The sequence below is a fragment of the Pipistrellus hanaki genome (assembly GCF_964339955.1).
Source record: "Pipistrellus hanaki genome assembly, chromosome: 4".
Classification (NCBI taxonomy): domain Eukaryota; kingdom Metazoa; phylum Chordata; class Mammalia; order Chiroptera; family Vespertilionidae; genus Pipistrellus; species Pipistrellus hanaki.
In genome coordinates this window covers 2,793,611-2,818,604 of record NC_140506.1, presented here as the reverse complement: position 1 = coordinate 2,818,604, position 24,994 = coordinate 2,793,611, and the positions used below count along the sequence as shown (strand labels likewise).

Sequence of the window (24,994 nt, the reverse complement as noted above, 5' to 3'; positions counted from 1 at the left end):
TTGTTGATCCCTTATTATTTCTTGTTGATCCCTTATTATTTCTAGTTGATTCCTTTTCATATCCTCATAGGTCTCGTTTATTTTATCACTCTTTTCTAGGAGATTCTTGAACAACCTTATAAGTGTGGTTTTGAACTCTATATCCAGTCGCTTTTTGTCCTCCATTTCTTTCGTTTGTTATCTATTTCGTTGTCTTGGCATTTTCGCCGCTTCCCTGATGGGGCGGAGTTTCAGGGTGGAGCCTACAGGCTTGGCTTCCGTCAGCCACGCCCTATGCGGTTCCTGAGTCTCAGTAATTGCCAGGGTCCTTCAGTACTCGCTGCAAGCACCTCTGAGAGAAAGGTGTCCTCGATTTTCGCCTGCTACCAAACAGTCTAGCCTCTCCCCCAATGAGCCCGGAACTGGGGTTCAGTTCAGTTGAAAGTGGGGTTGGAGGTGGCATTCAGAGCAGTCTGGAGCCCCTGTCTCCTTCCCACCAGGGCAATCCTGTGGCACAGCCAACCGTCTCTTCTCTGCGCACAATGTGCGCGCCTCCGGGACCTCCTTTAGCCGCTCCCCCGGGGTTCCACCTTACAGCCCAGCTCCCTTTGTTTGAGCCTGGGTCCCCGGGGTCTGGCCTAGAACTGGGGTTCAGAGGAGTCGGAACTGGGGCCCACCACAGTCCGAAGCCTTTGTCTCCTTCCCGCCAGGGCAATCTGGCAGCAGAGTCAACAGTCCGTCCTCTGCGCACAATGTGCGCGCCTCGGGGACTGCCTCTCCATGCGCGCCGTGTTTCTCTGTACCTTAGGCTTTTACAGCTCCTCTGCTCTTCCTTCTGGTTTTTTCCTTGCTTCTCGTTGTAGAATTTCCAGTCATTCGACTTTCCTGTAATTCTGGGTAATGTCCATTTTATATTTTAGTTGTATTTTATTGAAATTGTTGTGTGCGGCTGCGGCTAGGTGTTTACCTGTGCAGCCATCTTGGATTCTCTCTACCTTGGAGCTTTTTAAGAAGGACGCCTCATTCTCTGTGTGGACTTTGTATGGAGATGCCATATTTTATTTATTGGTGTCTATTTAGTGGACATTTAGGTTTGTAGTGTTTTGCTATTCCATTTTGTCAAACTTTTGTAAGTACTACCAGCATGCCCATGATAAATTACTAGGGCTGCAATTCCAAGGTCAAAGAACATGTGCCAAAACTTCCAAACACTGTTAGATGCCCTCACTCACTGTGGGATGTCATTATACTTACTAACTATATAATAAAATCCTAGGTGGTGTCATGCCCTCATGTGACATTGTCACAAGATGGCTGCCACAAGATGGCTGGCAGGGAGGGCAGTTGTGGGTGATCAGGCCAGCAGGGGAGCAGTTAAGTGTCAATCCTGCCGGCAAGGGAGTGGTTAGGGGGCAATCAGGTTGGCAGGCAGAAGCGGTTAGGGTCGATCAGGCAGGCAGGCAAGTGGTTAGGAGCCAGCAGACCCAGATTGTGAAAGGGATCCAAGGGTCCCCTGAGGGGTCCAAGATTGGAGAGGATGCAGACTGGACTGAGGGACAGCTCCCCTGCCCCATGCACGAATTTTATGCACTGGGCCTCTAGTATAATAAGTAAAGCACCATGTCTCCTTTTTAATGCTCATTTCTTTGAGTGATTCCTGGCATTTGTAATTATTTTTCTATTTAACTGCCATTTCCTTTGATACTCAACATTTTCTTAATAATTTATATCTTTTTTTTTTTTTTTTTTTAAGAAATTATCTCTTGTTTGTATTGGAAAATTACTTTCTCTTTTTATTTGCTTTACAACTTTATGGAATTTTTGCTATATAAAAAAATTTAAAATTTTTTTTACAAATTCTAGCTCCATAATGCTTTATGACTTCTGGGTTGTCTGTTCTACTTATAAACTCCTCATGTATTTTAGGTCAGAAAGCAGTGCTTTCTTTCAGAACTTTTTTTTTTTCCAATCAAATTTTATATTCTACAAGTGTATGTATATATATATAAATACCTAGCAAAAGCTCCTAGCAGAATATATTCTAATCTACTAGTGGTTGTTTCTGAGGTGGAAGGGATGTTTAGAATATAGAACTGTAATGTTTGGTTTTTACCAGGATAAATTATACATCTAGTGTTTATAAAATTAAAAATTAATTTAAAATTACAAATAGATTAAAGATGGATTCAGCTACATGTTTCATGGTCCTTTACATTACAGACCAGTTGAAAATAATGATTACCTGTTCTCCCAGTCCCCACTGTGAATACCATCACTGTCATGAACAGTGGTTCTCAGCCAGAGGCAGTGTGCCTCTGGGGGACATGTGGCAAATGTCTGGCCCATTGTCCAAACTGGTCAGCAGCAGCACTGAGACTGAGAAACCCTGTCAGAAACCAGGGTCCCGTTTTCGTGCGTCTGTTTCTGCAGTTGTCTTTATTCCTCAAGTTTGTAGTCTTTTCTCGTACTGAACTCTTAATTATTGAGGCTCCATAGCTTTTATAGTTCAGATGGCACTCTTCATCACATTCCTCCCTCTCCGTTCTTGAACCCCCCATTATAAACACCATCTTGCATAGAATAATGTTTTGGCTCTCATTATGTTTGTTTTTCCAAATGAATTTTGTTCATTTTCTTCAAAGTTCTACTGATGTTTTCTAAGTAGGACTACATTGAATTAGTAGATTAATTTTGGGAATATCACTTTTATAACATTAACTGTTCCTAGCCAAAAATATGGGATATCCTACTTACTTAAATTAATTTTATGTACCTATTTAGATTTGAATAGGATCTGTGCATGTTGTTTCTTTGTACCTAAGTATTTTTCAGTTTTTTCCTCATATTGTATTTTCTAATTATTGTTTATATATATATTATCTTTGGATATTAATTTTGTAACCCACCACCTAGCTGCATTCCTTTATTTGTAATAATTCTTTTCATGTAATTCCCTTGTGATTTCCTAGTCTTAGAATTTTATGCAGGCCCTGACCAGGTAGTTCAGTTCATTTGAGTATCATCCCAAAAAGCCAAGGTTTTGGATTTGATCTTGGTCAGGCACATACAAGAAACAGCCAATGAGCCGAAAACCGGTTTGGCTCAGTGGATAGAGCGTCGGCTTTGGGACTGAAGGGACCCGGGTTCGATTCCGGTCAAGGGCATGTACCTTGGTTGCGGGCATATCCCCAGTAGGGGGTGTGCAAGAGGCAGCTGATCTATGACTCTCTCTCATCAATGTTTCTAACTCTCTATCTCTCTCCCTTCCTCTCTGTACAAAATCAATAAAATATATTAAAAAAAGAAAAAGAAAAAAAGAAACAGCCAATGAATGCATAAATAACTGGACAACAAATCCACACATCCTCCCTTCTTCCTTCCTCCCTCCCTCCCTGTTTGAAATCCATCAATACATTTTTTTTAAGGAATCATATGTAAAAGTGATATTTTGCCTTTTTTTCTAACTTAATCAGTAAGTCTACAACAGATAGAATAAAAGAAATAATACTTTGCTATGCATGTTATGTTCCTAATTGTATTGAAAATGCTTCTAGTGTGTTAAGTGTATTTAGCATGATGAATACTCTTGAGATATTAGCTTTGTCAAGTTAGAAGTATCAATTTTCTCCTAGTTTGTTAAGTAATTATGAATCAGGAATGGAAATTGAACTTTATCAGGTAAATTAACAAGATTTATTGACATGAATGCATAGTTATTTCTCCTTCAATCTGTTAGTATTATATATCAGAGGCCCAGTGCATGAAAATTCATGTATTGGAGCAGGGTGGGGGTTCCCTCAGCCTGGCCTGCCCTGCAATTCAGGATCCCTTAGGGTCAGGAAGCAACCCAGCAATCAGGAAAGCGACACCCCCATCACACCTTTGCTGCGGCCACTGCCGGCGTGCAAGTCTCAGCTGGCCCTGGTTACCTGAGCCTCCATCCAAGGCTTGTCTGTGCCTTGGGCTGGCCCTGGGCAGCTGAGGGGCTGTGGGGAGTGGAGGACTTGGGAGGCAGGCGCACAGCTGAGGGGACTAGGTGCCACCATTTTGTGGCTGTGAGCACCGCCATCTTTGAGGGCATGACAGTCAATTAGCATATTCCCTCCTTATTGGCTGTGGACACCACCATCTTTGTGAGGGCATGATGGTCAATTAGCATATCCTCTATTACAATAGATAGGATAATGCAAATAGGTGTTCTCATATTTAGCTATATTTGCATTTCAGAGTTGAGTCTTAAATAGTATATGACAGCCTTAATGAATTGTTAAATTCTATTTGTTGGTGTCTATTTAGAAAGTTTATAGTGACATAAAACAACTTCTGTAGTTTTATGCTTGTCCTCTTGATCAGATTTTGAATCAATAATGAACTAACTGTAAAAACAATTTGGGTCCTGGCCAGCTAGCCCAGTTGATTAGAGCATGATCCCAATGCGCTAAGGTTGTAGGTTTGCTCTCCAGTCGGGGCACAGACAAGAAACAGCCAGTATGCATAAATATGTGCAACAACAAATCGATGTTTCTTTCTCCCTTCCTCTCTCTTAATAAAGCAAAACAAAACAAAAGCAATTTGAAAGTTTTGTTCTTCTCTAAATTCTGAAACTGTTTTAGTGGTATCACAACTGTCTGTTCCTTTACAGTTCATAAAATTCACGTGACATCATCTATTCCAATCTTTTTAGGGTTAGTGTGTGTGTTTTTATTTCTTCTATTGTGATTAATCAATTTTTCTCTCTCCTGGAGTTAATTTTGGTAACATATTTTCCTAGAAAAGTCAACCAATTCAGCCAGATAACTCAGATTTTTATATAATAGAGTTTTGCTAACATTTGAAAAATATATTGTAATATATTTATTATAACTTTTTCTGGTTTTAATTTTTCTTTGTTTGATTAGACTATCCAGTATAGATAGTAGTGCCATATAGAAGCAATGACAAATGAATATTTCAGTATTTATTTGTGATCAGAATTCACTAAATTCTTAATTTTAAGTATAAAAAAATGATAATCATTATAACTGCAAATGTTAAAAATTTTTATTAGCCTTGGCCAGTGTGGTTTAGTTTGTTGCTGGAGTGATTTCAGGCAGGGCACGTGCCCAGGTTTTGGGCTTGATCCTGGGTAGTGGGTGTGCAAGAGGTAGCCAGTCAATTACATTGATGTTTCTCTCTCCCTCTCTCCTCCCTTCCTCTCTGAAATCAGTAATTATATATGTGTGTGTGTGTGTGTGTGTGTGTGTGTGTGTGTACACACACACACACTTTAAAGTGTTAAAAAAATGAACTTTTGAGTATAAAGTAAGGTGATGTTCATAAGTGTTAAAAAAAAGAACTTTTGAGTATAAAGTAAGGTGATGTATTATGTTCATAATACATATATATAACATTCTGCAAATGGATTTAAGAATAGAAGTCTGTTGTGCATGTATCAGTATTACCCTCTGCCAACTGGAATATACAGATAGCTTTTGTGTATACAATTAACTGTTGTAACGGTACTCAACATCTTTATTTGTAAAATGGGAATAATAGTCATATCTATTTCCTAACAGTAATTATGATGATTAAAACTGATTAATGTACATAAAGGCTCGGAATAGTGCTTAGTATATAATAAATTACAATGATGAAAAGGATAATTGTTACTGTTAGTATTATTTAACCAGAATTTTTAGTGTTAGGTATTTCTGTTGTTTCTAGTCCATTACAGATAAACAGCCACACTGAATTTTTTTTTAATGCATTCATTTAATTATAATAGCCCTGTTGTAAGTCTTCAGTACTGACATTGCTGGTGTATGCCTTTGAGCTTTCCAGTTGTGTACTAAAAAAAGGTTTTACCAGTTTATATTCCTACTAAGTGAACATACCTATATCACCACAATCTCACTGATTTTTTATTTTTGTGGGGTTTTTTATTCTGATATCTACCAGTAATAGAGAAGGATATTTACTGAAATATATTTATAGTTTAAACACACACACACACACACACACACACACAGAAGTTTAGTCAAACTGTCATGGGTTCAAATCCCAGTCTTTTTACCTTATAATTATATGACTGTTTTTTAACTTTAACCTTTTTCTTTTTTTAAAGAAAAAAAAATATTTTTATTGATTTCATAGAGGAAGGGTTAGGAGAAAGAGAGAAAAATCAGTGATGAGAAAGAATCATTGATTGGCTGCCTCCTATGCGGCCTGTACTACTGGGGGTCAAGCCCACAACCTAGACATGTGCCCTGACTGGGAATCAAATCATGGCCTCCTGGTTTATAGTTCGACAATCAACCACTGAGCAATGCCAGCTGTGCTATAATTGTATGACTTTAGTCTTCTTTTTCTAATCATTAAAATTATCCTACCTAATAAAAGAGTAATATGCAAATTAACCACCACTCATCTATACCCACAAGCCACGCCCACCAGCCAATCAGAGCGAGTATGCAAATAAACCCTACAAGATGGCTATGGCCACAGAGAGCAGGAGGGAGGCTTGGGTTTCCCAGGCAACAGAAGAAGCCAAGCTTTCCGCCTGCCCTTGCTTGCCTAAGCCTCCACTCCAGGCCACAAAGTTTTAATTATATCAATAGAAGGTAAACAAATCCAAACAGAAATGGCAACAGCCTCGGAGCTGAAGAGAGCAGGAGGCTAGGGTTGCCCCCAGCAATGGGAAAAGCAAAGCTTTCTGCACACCATGGCTGGCCCAGGCCTCCACTCCAGACTACTAAGTTTCTATTATAGAAGGTAAATAAATTCCAAAAGAAATGGCTGTGGCCACGGAGCAAGCAAGAGGCTTGGTTCCGCTCCAGGCTACAAGGTTTCAATTGTAGAAGGTAAATAAATTCCAGATACCAGGGTCGCCAGGGGGCATGGCCGGCCTGTGAACCACCACAGGCCCCTCGCTCAGGCTGCCCCATGCTACAAGGGAACCCCCACCCTGATCTGGGACACCCTCCGGGGCAAACCAGGCCTCTATCTTATCTGATAAAAGAGTAATTTACTCTTTTTTACTTCACTCCAACACACAATGTGGCTTCCCCCATGTGGTCAAAAATCCTGTCTCCATGTGGATATAAGATGGCCACCACAAGATGGCCAGCAAGGGAGGGCCGTTGGGAGGGACCAGGCCTGCAAAGGAGGGAAGTTGGGGGGCAAACAGGCTGGCAGGGGAGCAGTTAGCATCAATCAGGCTGGCATGGGAGTGGTTAGGGGGTGAATAGGCTGGCAGGCAGAGCTGTTAGGGGAAATCAGGAAGGCAGGCAAGAGAGCAATTGGGAGCCAGCAGTCCTGGACTGTGAGAGGGCAGTTGGACATCCCTCAAGGGGTCCTGGATTGGAGAGGGTGCAGGCTGGGCTGAGGGACACCCTCCACCCCCATGCATGAATTTTGTGCACCAGGCCTCTAGTCTATATATAAAAGCCTAAGCAACTGAATGACCAGTCAACTGGTCACTATGACGTGCACTGACCACTAGTGGATAGATGCTCAACGCAGGACTGCCCCCTGGTGGTCAGTGCGCTTCCGCAGTGGAGCGCCGTTTAGCTGGTGGGCGCCAGAAGCTGGGCTCACAACTGGCAAGTGCAGCTTCAGAGGTGCGAGCCTCTCCCGCCTCTGCATCTGCGCTACCAAGCAGCGGCAGGTGCAGCGCGCCTGGTCCAGCCTCAGGATCCTCTCTGGCAGCCTGCCTCTTCACACAGGTCTATGTCTCAGAGATGTCGTACTGAGGGCTCTGGCCAGCCTTCGGGGATTGTGCCAAAACTGGCAGTCCGACATCAACTGGGGGTCCCGGATTGTGAGAGGGAGCAGGCCAGGCTGAGGAACCCCACTCGTGCACGAATTCATGCACCGGGCCTCTAGTAATATAATACCTAGTTATAAAAATTAAATTAAATCATGCATTTAAAGTGCGTAGCAGGGTGCCCACCACTTAGCATTATTATCAGGGTTGGGAAGGAAAAGTATGCTTCATGACTCTTATCTATTTATTTTTAAAAATTTGTCTTTATTGTTGAAAATACTATAGATGTCCCTTTTTTCCCCATTGACCCATTCTAGCCACACCCTAACACCCCCATCCTTTGCCCAGCCTTCAGCATACTATTGCCTGTGTTCATGGTTTACGCATACAAGTTCTTTGGTTAATGTCTCTCCACCCACCCACCCACCCACTCCCACCTTTCCTCTGAGATTTGTCAGTTTTTTCCATGCTTCTATGTCTGTGGATCTATTTTGCTCTTCAGTTTATTTCTTAGAGTCCACATATGACTTAGATCAAGTGATAAAGTGTCTTTCTCTGGCTGACTTACAAGTTCTTTTTACAAGGCCAGCATTATATTGATTACAGAACCAGATAAAACAATGCAAGGAAAGAGGATTAACCAGCCACTATGCCTGATAAACATAGATGCTAAGTAAAATCCTCAACAAAACGTTAGCAAACCAGATCCAACAATATATTAAAAAGATCATACGCCATGACCAAGTAGAATTTATTTCAGGGACACAAAGGTGTTATAATATTTGCAAATCAATAAATGTGATATATCACATAAACAAATTACAAAATTAAAACTACATGATCTTAGTAGACGCAGAAAAAGCATTTGACAAAATTCAACACCCATTTTTTTTAAAAAAAATACATTTTTATTGAATTCAGAGAGGAAGGGAGCGGGGGGAGAAACATCAATGATGAGAGAGAATCATTGATTGGCTGCCTCCTGCACACTCCACACTGGCGATGGAGCCTGCACGCTGGGCATGTGTCCTGACCAGGAATTGAACCGTGACCTCCTGGTTCATAGGTCGTGCTCAACCGTAGAGCTACGCTGGCCAGGCAACACCTATTTTTAATAAAAATTCTCAGCAAAGTGGGAATAGAGGAATCATTCCTCAGCATAATAAAGGCCATATACGACAGACTTATAGCCAACATTATGCATAGTGGGCAAAAACTAAAACCACTTTATGACTTTTTAAAAGCAAATGTTGAAGTTATTGATTTCAAATTATTTAATATGGGGATCTTTTCTCTTTAAGTAACTTAAGTCACCAAGATCCTTTACATTACAGCCTAGATATTATTTGTGTAATTTAATTCTTAATCTTTGATGTTGTCCTTTTACTTTTACTAGTAAATGCATGTTTCAGAGTTATAAATCCATGTATGTTGTACTTTTGTTGCTTTACTAATCATAGGTATCTGCATGGAGAATAGCCATTTTCTGTAGAAAATTAATATTTTAAAGTTTCAATTTTAAAAAGTTTCAATTTTTAAAATTTCAAAAGTTTATTTTAAAGTTTCAATTAATTTTAAAAAGGAAAGGAGAGGGAGAGAGACCAACAAAGAGACTCATTGATCACCTGCCTTCTACATGTCCCCTCCTGGGGATCTCACCCACCACCAGGGCATGGACCCCAACCTGGAAGAAAGCTGTGACTTCCTGTTAGTGGGTTCATGCTCAGGCACTGAGCCACTCCGCTGGGTGAAAATTAATATTTTTAAATTGCTTGTTTCAAAGCAAATTATCTCAGAAGTTAGAATGTTGGCTTAGCCTCATTATGTTTAAATATATTGACTTACTGTTTTTCCTAAATAATTCATTTTTTTCTTGATTCTCAATTAGTTTCTATCTACCTTTATATACAAGTATAAATAACAAATTCCTACTTTTTATGACCAATCAATAAGCAGAGTTTGAAAAAGTTTAGTATTACTTGAAACACATTCTCTATCTTGACATATAAGTTATAAGTGATTATTTAATACTTATTTTTCTCTTAACATTATCTAAAGATACTTGGTAGAAGTTTAGGTATTTATTGAGAATTACATATATTATTCAATTCTATATTTTAAGCACAGCATCAGTAATTTGCATATTACCCTTTTATCAGCAGGATTATTACCCTGATATCAGCAGGATTATTATTACATTAGAGGCCCAGAGCAAGAAATTCGTGCACTTGGCAGGGGGTGGGAAGGTGTTCCCTCAGCCTGGCCTGCACCCTCTCACAGCCCGGGAGCCCTCAAGGGATGTCTGACTGACAGCTTAGGGATGGGTTTAAGCCGGTAATCAGACATCCTTAATGCCGTGGCGGGGCAGGAGGGGCTCCTGCCACCACCCCTGCGCTTACCAGCCATGAGCACGGCTCTGGGCTTCTGGCTGAGCGTTTGAGCTCAGTGGTCAGTGTGCGTCATAGCAACTGGTCTTTCTGCCATTCGGTTGATTTGCATATTAGCCTTTTATTAGGATTATTTCCAAAGATACTCTGTTTCACAAATATGTATTGAGTATTTTCTATATACTAGTCATTTATGATAGGCAGAGGGGTTCAAAATATATGACATTGACCTTATCCTTTAGAATTTCACAGTCTGCTGGACATCTTAAAATACTTTGTTTGGCAATGAGATATTTATTATATAGACATAGAGTTTTTTGGAAAACTGAAGCTGATTCTTTAAAATACTGAAATTTTAAAATGAAAATCCTTTTAAAATTTCTTGAATATTTTTCATTCTTGATCTGGAACACTGAAAATCATGATTTTATTTTTAGGTGTGATCTACATATATCATTTTGAACATTCACTTAAAAATTTTTTCCCAATCTCTCCTGCTGTTACCAGCGGTAGTCATTTTTTCACTGTTGTTAATATACACACTTTAATGTGTCTCTTTAAATTCCCCTCTCTCTTATAATTTATTCCCAATTTGTTTGGGACTCCAGTCTTCACATGTCCAAACATTTTAAAATTCTTGTTTAAAACATCTGAGTAGTAGCTTTGGAGTGAATACCTTTAGTTTTTTACCTCTGATTAGTAAATCTATGAGCTTTTCAAGCAGAGAACTAAAAGTGGATTCTCACTAAGGTATTTTCAACTTCAGTATTATTTTAGGGATTTCATTGTATTTTAGTTTTTTTACGTTCTCTGAATTGTTATTAGTAGTTTCATTTAAAATATAAGTTCAAAGCTACACCATGGGTGAACTTTAAACATCATGCTGAGTGAAGAAAGCCAGACACAAAATGCCACATTTTCATGGTTTTATTTGTATGAAATACCCAGAGCAAAGAAATCTTTAGAATAGAAAGTGATTCAGTCGTTGCCAGGGTAGAGGAAAGGGAGAATGGGGAATGACTGCTAATGGGTAAGGAGTTTCTTTTGTGGCAGTGGATGTGGCCTGGAATTAGACAGTGGCTATGGTGAACAACTTTGTATGCATACTAACAACTCCTGACTTATAAACTCTGAGTGAATGTTATGGGAATTATATCTCACTTTCAAAATCTTAATTGAAAGCAAATTTTCTAATAAGCCCTTCAAAAAACTTCCTGGATTAGCTGCTTTCTAAACCTATACTTTTACTTTTGTGTTTTATTTATTGGCTTAGATTTTGTCTCAAATATCATTTGCAGTGAAAACATAATTTGTATTTCCCTTTGGGATAATAGAAGTTCAGTTGTGAATTAAATGAAAAATTAGATAATGTACATTGATTGTTTGTAAAGACTTAGTAGAAGATTGGCCTCCTGTAACGCCCTGCTATCATCAGTCTGTAGGTTTTAAAGAAGAAATGTATGTGAGCCCTAAATAGCTAAAGTATTTTTAAGGACTGTCCTTGTTTAATAGAAAAGGATAGCAATAATTTAAACAATAAAAAAAACAAAACAAAAAAACTATTAATCTATTTTCATTTTTCATTAAGAATAATTGTAGCCCTGGCCAGGTAGCTCAGTTGTTTAGAGTGTTGTCCCTATGCCAAGGTTGAGGGTTCAATTCCTAATCAGGGCACATATAAGAATCAATCAAAAAAAAAAAATCAATGAATGCATAAATAAATGAACAACTTATTTTATATTGTTTCTCTCACTGTCACCTCCTCCCTCTCCCATCTTCTTTCTCTCTCTTCCTCTCTCTCTCTCTCAAATCAGTAAATAAAATTTTTTTAAAAGAATAATTTTTTTAAAATGTAATTTTTATATTGCCTTGGGAGTTTTGTTTTCATTATTTGTTTTATTTTTTTTATATTACATGCAATTGTTATTTTCTGTTTTTGTGATTTGTTGTGTGTAACTTTTTCAGTCTTTAAATTTTTTTGTTTTGGTTTTTTTTAAAATATATTTTATTGATTTTTTTTTTTTTTACAGAGAGGATGGGAGAGGGATCGAGAGTTAGAAACATTGATCAGCTGCCTCCTGCACACCCCCTACTGGGGATGTGCCCACAACCAAGGTACATGCCCTTGACTGGAATCGAACCTGGGACCTTTCAGTCCGCAGGCCAACGCTCTATCCACTGAGCCAAACCGCTTTCGGCTAAAATTTTCCTTTTTATCCAGTGGCTGATGATTGTGTTGTTTGGTAAGCTGTTGAACACGTGTGTGTGTGCTTGTAGGCGATGGAGCTGCTCGTGGAGAAAGCCATCAGCAGTGCTTCCAGTCCGCAGAGCCCCGGAGACGCACTGAGAAGAGTGTTTGAGTGCATTTCTTCGGGGATTATCCTGAAAGGTACGTGTACTGCCCTCCTTGTATATGTTTGATCACTGAATCAGAACTCTGCTTGCTTTTATGAAAAGCTAATGTTTTTCTCCCCGTGGTGTGGCTGTAGGCAGTCCTGGTCTTCTGGATCCTTGTGAGAAGGACCCCTTTGACACCTTGGCCGCAATGACTGACCAGCAGCGGGAGGACATCACCTCCAGTGCACAGGTGAGGGTGGTCCCGGCCCACAGCTTTAGTGGCCGCTGCCTTCTGGTTCGCTTCTTTATAACTGTCCGTTAGAAGAAACACTGTGCAGGATTCATTCTTCTCTTTCCTCATTACGGTCTTAAAGGGAAATGGAATTTGAACTAGATTTCACTATTACAATCAAGTTTTATTATTTTAACTCTATGTCTAATTAAAGTATATTACATAAATATAAAAATAAAGCAGTATTTTCAGTCTTGTTAAATCTGAGTATTAGGTTATTTATGAAAATCAGTAGAGAAACGATGTCATCTGCTTTTACAGCAGGGATGTGGTTTGTGGTGATTATCGTTACACGTTAGCCTGTCCTCCACTGGGAAGGCTGCCTCGTGTAATTAAAGTGTGGCTCTGGAGTCCAGACTCCCTGGGTTTAAATACCAGCTCTGCCCTCTCATCTGAAAAAGCGGCTAAAAGCACTGTCTGCTCAAGCGGGATTGTTGGGAGGACTGACTGGGTCCCTGTGTGTAACTAATAATGTGGTTTGCTACGTACCATCGAGTCCGCTCTGACCAGGTGATGGCCACAGCGTCCTGTCCTCAACAGCCTGACTTAGCTCCCCTGGCTCAGGCCTGTGCTTTTATGCAGCCAGTCCCCCTCCTATTCGGTCTTGCTCTTCTCCGATGTCTTCTCATAATGTGCCCAAATGGACAGCTTCCATTTTGTCATTTGTGTGTCCAGTGGTGTTTCAGGCTCCTTTGCTCTGGGACCCAGTGAGTTGTCTTCCTGGGGACCCAGAGTATCCATCGAGCTCTCCTCCAACAATATTGCCAGTGAAACACGTTTTTTTGCTACCAGCTCTCACTGTCCAGCTTTCTCTTGCCTATCATCATTGTCATTATCAGGTATCAGTCCTATGAGAAGAATTATGAAAAGAGAAAAGTATGTGAACCTAATGAATGGGGGAAAAAATTGATCAGTCAAAAACTGCTATAGCTTTCCTTTTTTTTTAATCCCAAAAATATACTATTCTGGCTGAATAAAATAAAGAGGGGTTAAGAATAGTCTAAACAGCAGCCATTTTGAAAAACAGTGTGACTCCTAGATTTATACCCAACAGACCTGATAACGTGTCCATGAAATACTTGTACATGAATGTACATAACAACATTATGCGTAATAGCCAAAGCGTGGGAACATCCCAGATGTTCATCAGTTGTTGACGGGGTGGATGATTGGTCCTAGTTATGAAACTAGTGCTGTTCAAGGTATTTCATTCGTTAAACAGGCGTTTTTACATATGGGGGTACAAACCGAATAAGAATTATTAATTAATCCTACATTCTGACTCTTTGTTCCAGTTTGCATTGAGACTCCTTGCATTCCGCCAGATACACAAAGTTCTAGGCATGGACCCGTTACCCCAAATGAGCCAGCGTTTTAACATCCACAGCAACAGGAAGCGAAGAAGGGACAGTGACGGAGTTGATGGATTTGAAGCCGAGGGGAAGAAGGATAAAAAAGATTATGATAACTTCTAAAAAACGTGTCTGTAAATCTGCAGTGTTAAAAATAATAGGTGCCCATTTGTTGGCTTTTTTTTTCATTCATAATAATGTCTACTTTAAAAAATTTTATCAAGAATTTCATGGAAGAACCAAGTTTTTCTGTGACATTAAAATCTTCATGTACAGTGTTAGGTGTTATATGAATGGAAAGACACCTCCCAAAATTGTGCTCCAGCTAGGGGGTAAGAACAATGGTTCAGATTCCCCCTCCCCTATTATTTTGGTTTTATTTACTAGTTGCCCTAGTTTCTTCTCTTTTTGTGTCTTTTATTGACTAGTCTTATTAAATCTTCACTGTATTTAATGCAGTATTTGTACTTCAGTTACTCTGTGTACTTGGATATGTTTAGTTAGAGGTTTTGTTTGTTCTTTGACACTAGCTGTTTGTGTTATAGATGATGTCCTTTTCTCCTTACTGTTTCACAGCAGTCTATTTTTTGTAACGTGAGACTGCAGAATTTTTTCCTGTTTTGTTTTGTTAATCTATATGTGATGAATTATAACACAAAAAGTTATCCTGCCATTTAAGTGCTCAGAACTGAATGTTTCTGCAGATCTTGTGGCATTTGTCTCTCTAGTGTGATATATAAAGGTGTAATTAAGACAGATTTCTGTTAATCTAATCAAGTTTGCTGTTAGTTGTGCATTAGCAGTATAAAAGCTAATATATACTATGGTCTTGCAACAGTTTTAAAGCCTCTGCATAATTAATAAAAATGCATGACATTTTTGTTTTTAATAGACTTTTAAAATTATAATTTTAGGTTTGACACGTAGATCTTTGTACAGTTGACTTTTTGACATAGCAAGGCAAAAAATAACTTTCTGAATATTTTTTTCTTCTGCATAATTGGAGAGGACATTTTTCATACTATAAGTGGGCTAACCAATATTTTGAAAAGAACTTTATCATTGTGCAACTAACAACAGTAACTAGCCCTTAATTATGATGACAGTTCCTTATTGGTGTGTGTGAGATTACTCTAGCAAATATTACAGTATAACACAATTGAATGATTCCTTTCCCCTGTCCCCATACCCTGTCACCCAGAGAATTTACAGTTCTATTAACAGGTTGATAAAGTATTACTGATAAAAAATTAAGATTATCTAAGGAAAAAAAACAAACAGAAAATTATTTGGTGTGGCCATCTTACATGCTTATGTGTCCTACAAAAAGCTAAATATTCTAGCAGTGGTGTAATGAGAAGTTACATCTTACTGTTGATGTGTGTATGCTCTGGTATACAGGTGTCATTTTCTTGTCACAGCACTACAATGAAATACACAAATAAAAATTTAAATCATATGACTTAAATCTATTATATGTTAGAATTGACATAAACTACTTTTGCTTTGAAATGACTTATGCTTTAGTAAAACTATATTCAAAAGTATTGGGTAGTTATATTTTGTTATTGCTGATAAATGTTTCGTTGCCTGAGCACATTATTTCCAGAAAATTTTATAATTTTCAATACTCTATTGGTTCAGTATACTAGAGTTTCCTGAATTGGGTCAGATCATCAGAGTTCTATTGATTTAAAAGCCTGAGCTTTTATTTATTTTTTAAAGATATTTTATTGATTTTTTTACAGAGAGGATGGGAGAGAGCTAAAGAGCTAGAAACATCGATGAGAGAGAAACATCGACCAGTTGCCTCTTGCAACTGGATGTGCCTGCAACCAAGGTACATGCCCTTGACTGGAATCGAACCTGGGACCTTTCAGTCCACAGATCGACGCTCTAGCCACTGAGCCAAACCGGTTTTGGCTAAAAGCCTGAGCTTTTAATCTTTAAGCAATGTGTGTCCTATAGATGTGTTTTTAGCCAACCCTCTTTCTGTAGAATTTAAATGCTCAAGACATGGCATGCAAATTGATTTTTAAAAATATATATTTTATTGATTTTTTACAGAGGAAGAGAGGGATAGAGAGTTAGAAACATCGATGAGAGAGAATCACCGATTAGCTGCCTCTTGCACACCCCCTACTAGGGATATGCCCACATCCAAGGTACATGCCCTTGACCAGAATCGAACCTGGGACCTTTTAGTCCGCAAGCTGACACTCTATCCACTGAGCCAAACTGGTTTTGGCACAAATTGATTTTTAAAAAAATATATTTTATTGATTTTTCTATAAAGGGGAAGGGAGAGGGATAGAGAGCTAGAAACATCGATGAGAGAGGAACATCAGCCAGCTGCCTCCTGCACACCCCCCACTGGGGATGTGCCCACAACCAAGGTACATGCCCTTGACAGGAATTGAACCTGGGACCCCTCAGTCCGCAGACCGACGCTCTATCCACTGAGCCAAACCGGTTTCGGCGCAGATTGATTTTTTAAGTACCCCAATTTTGGTCTACTCCACAGGCCTGCCCATCAACCTTTCCCACCCCTATTCTTTTTTTTTTTAAAGGTTATACGATTTTATTTATTTATTTATTTAATATATTTTATTGGTTTTGTACAGAGAGGAAGGGAGAGAGATAGAGAGAAACATCGATGAGAGAGAGTCATCAATCAGCTGCCTCCTGCACACCCCCCTACTGGGGATGTCCCCGCAACCAAGGTACATGCCCTTGACCGGAATCGAACCCGGGACCCTTCAGTCCCCAAGCCGACGCTCTATCCATTGAGCCAAACCAGTTTCGGCCCCACCCCTATTCTAAAGAACTTACAAAGCTATCTCTGTTTCTGAGGTCAGTGGTTACGTAAGGATGGGAACATAAAGGGAATCTCATCTCCTTTGCTCTGCATTTTAACCTCTTCCAGAGCCAGCAGTCAGAAAGGATATTGTCTGTACTATATCCATAATATAGATGGCAGTTACTCCTCCCAAATTCTGTTAGAGACTCCGAGCCAATATTAAAAGATTTTAAACAAAGAAATCCTGATTTGACTTCTCTTGAAACATTGGCAGAACTGATGACACAGGACATGTTACTACATGGTGTTACTTAGCTAACGCTGAAGGTCATGGCTACTCCCTGGAGGACAGATTTGAGACAAAGCCTCTTCCGAACAGTGGCCACAGCCTTCTCCTCTGCTCCCGGTTTTCCTCCCAGGCGGCCCTGTGGGCATGTAGTTGTGTCACAGTGCGGATGCCGGCCGGTGGGCTGTTTGCCTGTGGCCCTCCCAGTCTGTGTGTGTGACCACATCCGGTAAACTGAGGCTCGGAGAAACTCTAAGATTACTTCGTTTCCAAATCCTTATGTTCTGTGATCCTGCGCTTCCTGCACTAGCACACGTGGTGTTATCACGTGAGTGTAAAGGGCAGTCATAAAGCAACACCTGCACTTCCCTCGGTGGTGGTTTGCAGAGAAATGTCAGGAGGCGGCCTGAAAGTCAAGCTTTGGTCTTCCTTTCAGCTAGGCACAACCCTGTCTCCTGAAGCTCTCCCATCGGAGCAGCCTCCTGTCCTGCCTGCGTTCTGGACCAGGAGAGAAGAGAAGGTGCGGGAGTGAAAACAAGACGGGCTAAAAGGAAAAGAAGACTTCCTAGCTAGGAAGATTCTTGGTTGCATAGGTGCTTCCGTTTTTTTATTTTTTGAAATCTTATTGTACATCAAAAGAGATGAAATGGAGAGGGCTTAGTTTATGGTGAAGTGGAAAGGGAGAGGCAGCTAAATTATTAAATTGAGACCCAGTTTGTGAGTTACAGCTCTGGATAAGATGAGGTAAGCACCCTCTTCCATGTCTCTCAATGCAACTAGAAAACGGGGATAAGATGCTTCGAGCAGCAGTGTGAGGACTCGGGCGTAATTAGTAGCAGAGAGTTCGGAGAAGACTAGCAGGTGACCCTCCAGAGGTGCACTCCCTGCCTAGCATGGGCATGCGTGCAGCCATGGAAGAGCATAGTAGCGTGTGGTAATGAAAGCCTGGATTTCTGGCCAGAGAAGGAAAAGAGCCCTGGCAACTGGAACATGATGGCAGGTTGGGAGGGAGGAGTGAGGGTAAGTGACCCCATAAAGTTCTTGTGAGTAATTTTGTAATAGGTTTTTTTCCCAGGGCTCAACCCCAAGTTATTTTGTAAGGCTAACATTACCCTGATTAACATTACACGATTAACAAAAAAAAAAAGAAAATGGAAAAGTTAAAAAAATATATGCAAAGCTGATTCAATATGTGAAAATCAATACATGAATTTTTATAATGTTAACCTATCCTAGAATAAAGTTTAAAGAAATAACTGGGAAAGCCATTACAACATACTAGACTAGCTGAAACCGGCTTGGCTCAGTGGACTGAAGGGTCCCAGGTTCGATTCCGGTCAGGGGCATGTACATGGGTTGTGGGCACATCCCAGTAGGGGGTGTGCAGGAGGCAGCTGGTCGATGATTCTCATCGATGTTTCTGGCTATCCCTTTCCCTTCCTCTGTGAAAAATCAATAAAATATATTTAAAAAAAACAACATACTAGACTAGGAAGTTGATATTGATAAAGATGTTCAAATCATTTGAATCTGATCCCACTAAGAATTGGACACAGGCATAAAGATTTACTACCTAAGTAGTCAAGAATTGCAAAAATGGGTCCAGCTGGTGTGTCTCAGTGGTTAGGCGTTGACCTATGAACCATGAGGTCACGGTTCAATGCCCAGTTAGGGCACATGCCTGGATTTCAGGGCTCGATCCCTAGTGTGGAGCGTGCAGGAGGTAGCCAATCAGTGATTCTCATCATTGATGTTTCTATCTATGAAATTAATAAAACATTTTTTAAAAATTGGGAAAATGGGACATCCATATAGTGAGTGGATCACTACAAATAATGATGTAGCTATGTATTTATCAGCAAGCTGAGACGTTCACAAATAGCATGTGCCAAACCAGCATCACTTTGGCGATACATGCGTCTGCATACACACCCACATACAAAGGGAAAGTCCTAACAAAACTATTGGCGTTGGTTACTCTGGGGTACGAGATCCTGGATGACTTTTTCAACTGGTTCAGAGGTTTTGTCTGAACAAGGAATACTTTGGTAATGAGAGAAAAACTTCTTAAAAATATATATATATTTTATTGATTTTTTACAGAGAGGAAGAGAGGGATATAGAGAGTTAGAAACATCGATGAGAGAATCATCGACCAGCTGCCTCTTGCACACCCACTACCGGGGATGTGCCTGCAGCCAAGGTACATGCCCTTGACCGGAATCGAATCTGGGACCTTTCAGTCCGCAGACCGACGCTCTATCCACTGAGCTACACCGGTTTCGGCAAGAGAAAAACTTTGATGAGCATATTTTTAATGCTGGATTTACCCCGGGCACACATGTTTGTTTCTCCAGTCTCTTGTGGGGCATCTTCTGTGAAGCCCCCCCTTCTGGTTCAGGAGCACTCTGCTCCTTTTCCGTAGGATCCTCTCTGATGGCAGGGAGTGCTCCAGGGCGGGCTCCTCCGCCTGTGAGCCTCAGGCTCTGCCCCTCATCTCGGAGCTGCTGGGGAGAAGCCTGAGACGTGGCTCTGAGGCCGGCCAGCACCGCTCCTGGAGTTCCCTTCCTGCCTCTGGCCAGGAGGGTTTTGGAAAAACAGTTTTGAATCCGTTTGAACCTGGGACAGACAGGCTCTCACAGGGGAACAGTGGCTCTTTCACGGCCCCAGCCGCCCCAGTGACTGAACAATGAGCCTTTCAGGCCGCAGCGGGGAGGGCCGCCAGGCTGGCTGCCAGGGAGGGATCGGATGGCCCAGTGGGGGGCGTCGGCCTGCTCCCTGCCGGGGCCAGCAGCAGCTTCCCCTCCTGGCCAGAGCCCCCGGAGGCACCACACCCGTGGGGCAGGGGCCTCCCACTCTGGGCCAGCTTTTCTCACAGATTCCGCCTCCAGCCAAACTGGGAAGGAGGGAGAGGGCTCCCAGTCCCACCCCCCTTCCCAGGAGCCAACAAACAGCCAGAGGCCGGCCGCCGCCCGGCCAGCCCTGTCCCTCCGCAGTCAGGGTGCACACCGGGCTGCCCGCTCGGGGAAGACTCAGCAGGAATACACGCTACTTCTGTTTTGCGGCACTCGGATGGCTGAATGGCACGGAGAGCACTGGCTACTCCGCCCGGCCATCCGGTCATCCGGTCATCCGGGCCGTCAGAAGCCTCTCCCCCTCCTCCCGAGGCCACCGCCTGGAGTCAGAGGCCAGGTTCTCCCCAGTGAGGCAACCAAAATAACAGGTTTTTCTGCCTGCTGGTTCCACCCCTCCCCACACCCCATCCTCCCCACACAGACACACTGCCACCGCCGTCCCACCCTGCCGAGGCACAGGGAACTTGAAACCTTCCCGGAATTTGCAGAAACCCCTTCGCTCTTCCGTGTCCCCCCGGGGTGAACATGCCCCTGAGAGACCCAGAAAGGGATCGGTGAGCCTGGGTGCTCCTGGGAGGCTGCGGACAGAGGACACCACAGACCAGCGGGAGGAGGACTCCGCTGCCACTGGGGACACTGGCCTGCTCAGAAGCACACGGACAAGCCGTGGGACCACGTCAGGAGGACGGGCCTGGCCCTGCTCCCCCCGGGCCTGCCGCGGCTCGGGGCCAGCCCAGAGCAAGGGGGGCACACGGAAGGAAGGCGTTCTGAAAGGGCCTGACTGCCTCCGACCTTGACCAAGCTGAAGCTCAGGAGTAATCTGGTCACGTCAGGCCACGTGGGCTGGAGCTCGCGCTCAGAAACCAGATAGGACGAGGTGTTCCCCTGCTCTGGCCTTGCGACGTCCCACCCCCAGGCTCTCCAGTGAATGGTGTGTCCCTCTGGGAGTTGTGGTGGCGCAGCGGCTGACACAAGCCAAGGTCTAGTGCATGCTTCATGCCCACCCCTGGGCCCAGAGGAGGCCTGGGGAGGGAGGACGGGGAGGGGCAGTCCCAGGTTCCTCCTCCAGTTATTCATCCCGCACCCAGCCGTGCTTGAGAGTGCCTTGCTGGCTCGACAGTTCCTAACAGCCTGCAGAGGGCACAGTGTCCTTGTCCCAGAGGCTGCTGGTTTCGGAGTGTCAGGTCAGAAAACTTATCCACCCATCCATCCACCCACCCATCCACCCATCCACCCATCCACCCATCCATCCACCCACCCATCCATCCATCCACCCATCCATCCAGAAATCCACCCATCCATCCAGAAATCCACCCATCCACCCACCCATCCATCCACCCACCCACCCACCCATCCACCCACCCATCCATTCACCCATCCATCCACCCATAAATCCACCCACCCATCCATCCACCCACCCACCCACCCACCCATCCACCCATCCATCCATAAATCCACCCATCCAACCATCCACCCATAAATCCACCCACCCATCCATTCACCCACCCACCCATCCACCCATCCATCCATAAATCCACCCATCCAACCATCCATCCATAAATCCACCCATCCACCTACCCATCCATCCACCCACCCATCCACCCATCCATTCACCCATCCATCCATTCACCCATCCATCCATTCACCCATCCATCCATCCATCCATCCACCCATCCACCCATCCACCCATCCATCCATCCACCCACCCATCACCCACCCACCCACCATCCATTCACCGGGTCATCTCTTCACAGCACCGAGCACTGGCTGTAGGGAATACCGGAAGCGCAGGAGGGCGTCCTCAGGCCAAGAGAAGCTCTGGCATAGCGCCAGGGAATGAGGCAAGGCCTGGACCCAGTGCAGTGATGCCAAGGCAGGTTCGAGGTTACAGCCAAGGCAGCGTGCAGCTCTGGTGCCTAGGAATTCAGAGTCTAGATTGGCCCCAACAGTCTCTGAGGAAGATGCCGAGGTGTGGCACCGGGAGGAGACCCTGGCGGACGGGAGTGAATGCCAAGACAAGCAGAGACGGAAAATGGCAAGACTGTTACAGGCTCTTGTTTACAAATTAAAAGTCGAGGTATTTTAATTGTTCACTTTAAAATGACTTTTACCTTATGTGATTTTTGCTTTAATTTAAAAAATCTACACGAGATAGGTATGTGTATGTGTATATACATTTTGATTTATTGTTGATCTAGGTAACAATGCTCATAGTTCAAAATCCAGAGGTAAAAAGTAAAAATTCTTTATTTAAAAATTTTATTTTTCAGTTACAGTTTGCCTTTAATGTTATTTTTATTATTTTTATTTTGGTTTGTTATTTTTGCCCAAGGACACAGGTAAAAGATGCAGGGTAGGCAAGGCCAGCTACATAATTTGCAGGACCCAGAGCAAAATGAAAATGTGGGGTCCTGGCCCATGGCAAGGGAGTCAGTGCCCTCCCCACAGGGTCTGGGCGGCCCCAGGGGATGGCGCCTGTGTGCCCGGCCACACCAGGGCATCGGGACGGAGTGGGTGAGAGGCCCTGACCAGACACTAGGGCAGGGATGGCTACTCATCTCACCACAGACACAGGAATGAGTTGGGGGACTGCACCTAGGCACTCAAGGGGGTGAGGGGTGGATGGTGACAGTGGAACAAGAGAGTCCACCCTTGTCCCTCCTAGGCAACGAGGCCTCGCTGCTCTGTGCTCACAAAGGTTGGCAGCTGAGACTTAGATTGGGTGGGGAGGGCCAGGGTGCCAGGGCATGGTGGGCACCCAGAGGGGGTGGGGAAAGGATGGGAGCTGGCACTTTGCAGAAGTTGAGGCTGCAAGATGCCAGGCTGCCTCCATTGTCTCATCCCACTTCACTCCAAAACCACGGATTAGAGATACAGCGATTCCGAATCTCAAGGCTGCAAGCGCAGAGCCCTTCTAAGTGTGGGCCTGTGGGGCTGCACCAGGGCATGTCCAACAAGCCAGCCCGACCATAGGGACCGCGCTGACATACCGACTCTGGTGGTATCACGGAAAATCCAAATTATTTGAAAAGCAAGGAACTAAAAATTTGCTCAGAACATCAGCCCTGCCCTAACAGGTTTGGCTCAGTGGATAGAGCGCCAGCCTGCAGACTGAAGGGTCCCAGGTTCGATTCCAGTCACGGGCATGCACCTTGGTTGCGGGCACATCCCCAGTGTGGGGTGTGCAGGAGGCAGCTGATGGATGTTTCTCTCTCATCGATGTTTCTGACTCTATCCTTCTCCCTTCCTCTCTGTAAAAATTCAATAAATTATATTTAAAAAAAAAAAAAAGAAGAAGAAAAAAAGAATGTCAGTTCTGGTTGGGCGGCTCGGTTGTGGCAGCGTCGTCCGTACACCAAAAGGTGGTGGGTTTGGTTCCTGGCCAGGGCGTGCACCTCGGTTGCAGTGCCCTGGGCGGGGCTGCCACTTCACTGTGAAAAGTGAAAAACGGTTGTGAAATATAAGGTGGTGTTCTCGGTCCTGACAGAGACCTTCATTCTTCAGCGCCTCCTGAAGGAGAGTCTTTCTTTACGGAGCTTGGCGTGGCCTCCCCCAGTAGAATGGACACTCGCACGGTGCTCTGTCCTAGTGTGCGTAATTATAGTAAAAAGAGCACGGGCTCTGGAGCCTGACACTGGCTGGAATCCCAGTTCTGTCGGTAACTAGCTGTCGGACCTGGGCAAACGACTTACACCTGTTCTCTCACCTGGAAACAGGATAATGCAGCTCAGTGGTGGCGACGGCGCTGGAAACGGGGTGGGCTTACCAGGGGCTGTCTTGTGGGAAACGAGGCTGAGACCGTAGAGGAGTAACACGCACTCCGTCTTCGCTGAAACAACTCCATCTCAGTAAAATTCTGTAGTTAAAATGACCCAACACATCCTAGGATAGTAACATCATGGTCTGCAAGAGAGTTGTCTTGTCAATTAAATGGTAACGAGCGTTATTTTCCAGGCCCTTCGGGGCCCAACGACCATGGGGAACATGGTGTGGCTCCCCCGAGATCACCGCCCCAGAGGGGGCTTTCGGGACAACGGACCTCCGCCTCATGCCCGAGCCCCGCACTCACCCAAGGCTCCTACAAGAACCCAGCCGAACCCGGTGGATAGAGAGTTGGCCTGCGGACTGAAGGGTCCCAGGTTCGATTCCGGTCAAGGGCATGTACCTTGGTTGCGGGCACATCCCCAGTGGGGGGTGTGCAAGAGGCAGCTGATCGATGATTCTCTCTCATCGATGTTTCTAACTCTCTATTCCTCTCTTCCTCTCTGTACAAAATCAATAAAATATATTAAAAAAAAAAAAAAAAAAAAGGAATCCACAAGAACACCCTAGGGAGCTCAAAGAGAGGGAGAGAAGGACACACACACACACACACACACACACACACACGTTTGTTCTCTACTTATTTATGTATTCACTTAAGGCCCGATGCATGAAATTTGTGCAAGAGCAGGCCCTCCTTCCCCGGCTGCGGGCACCGGCTTCCCTCTGGACCTGGGACCCAGGTCTCTCTTGCAGCCCAGCTTCGTTAGGAGGGTTGGCCGAAAGGATGTCCAGTCTAATTAACATATTACACTTTTATTATTATAGATAAGTTGATTCTGGTATCAGCTCTGACAAGGGATTGAACTTGCAACCTTTACGTATCAGGAGAACTCTAATCAACTGAGCTACCCAGTTAGGGCCACAAGCTCTTTTCAATAAAGTAATAAACTCCAGCTGCGTGATCTTGTACTGAATTCAGTGCTCATTTCTATGAGATTGAAACTCAAGACGTGGCATTCAAGGTCTGAGAACAAGGCTATAGGACTTGTCCTAAAACTATGTTTGCAAAAGCAAGTGCATTCATTATCTGTTAGATTTTGTATTTATTCAGAGTTGCTTGGAAGAGTGTGGGTGAGGAGCATTTATGGTAATGAAGAAGGCAAGAGCATTAGTTCTTGACATGGAAAAAATTAACTG

At 43.3% G+C, this 24,994-nt stretch overlaps 1 protein-coding gene across 2 annotated transcripts in view; it reads left to right on the top strand.

Moving 5' to 3' along the window:
* Positions 1-15,551, top strand: part of ZFR (zinc finger RNA binding protein) — a 169,083-nt gene extending 153,532 nt beyond the window's left edge. For both annotated transcript variants that reach the window (XM_084881002.1, XM_084881003.1), the window contains 3 exons: positions 12,388-12,499; positions 12,600-12,697; positions 14,035-15,551. In XM_084881002.1, the coding sequence (XP_084737128.1) occupies positions 12,388-12,499; positions 12,600-12,697; positions 14,035-14,214 (390 nt within the window). In that variant the 3' untranslated portion in view covers positions 14,215-15,551. The remainder of the gene's footprint in view (positions 1-12,387; positions 12,500-12,599; positions 12,698-14,034) is intronic.
* Positions 15,552-24,994: the final 9,443 nt, after the last annotated feature.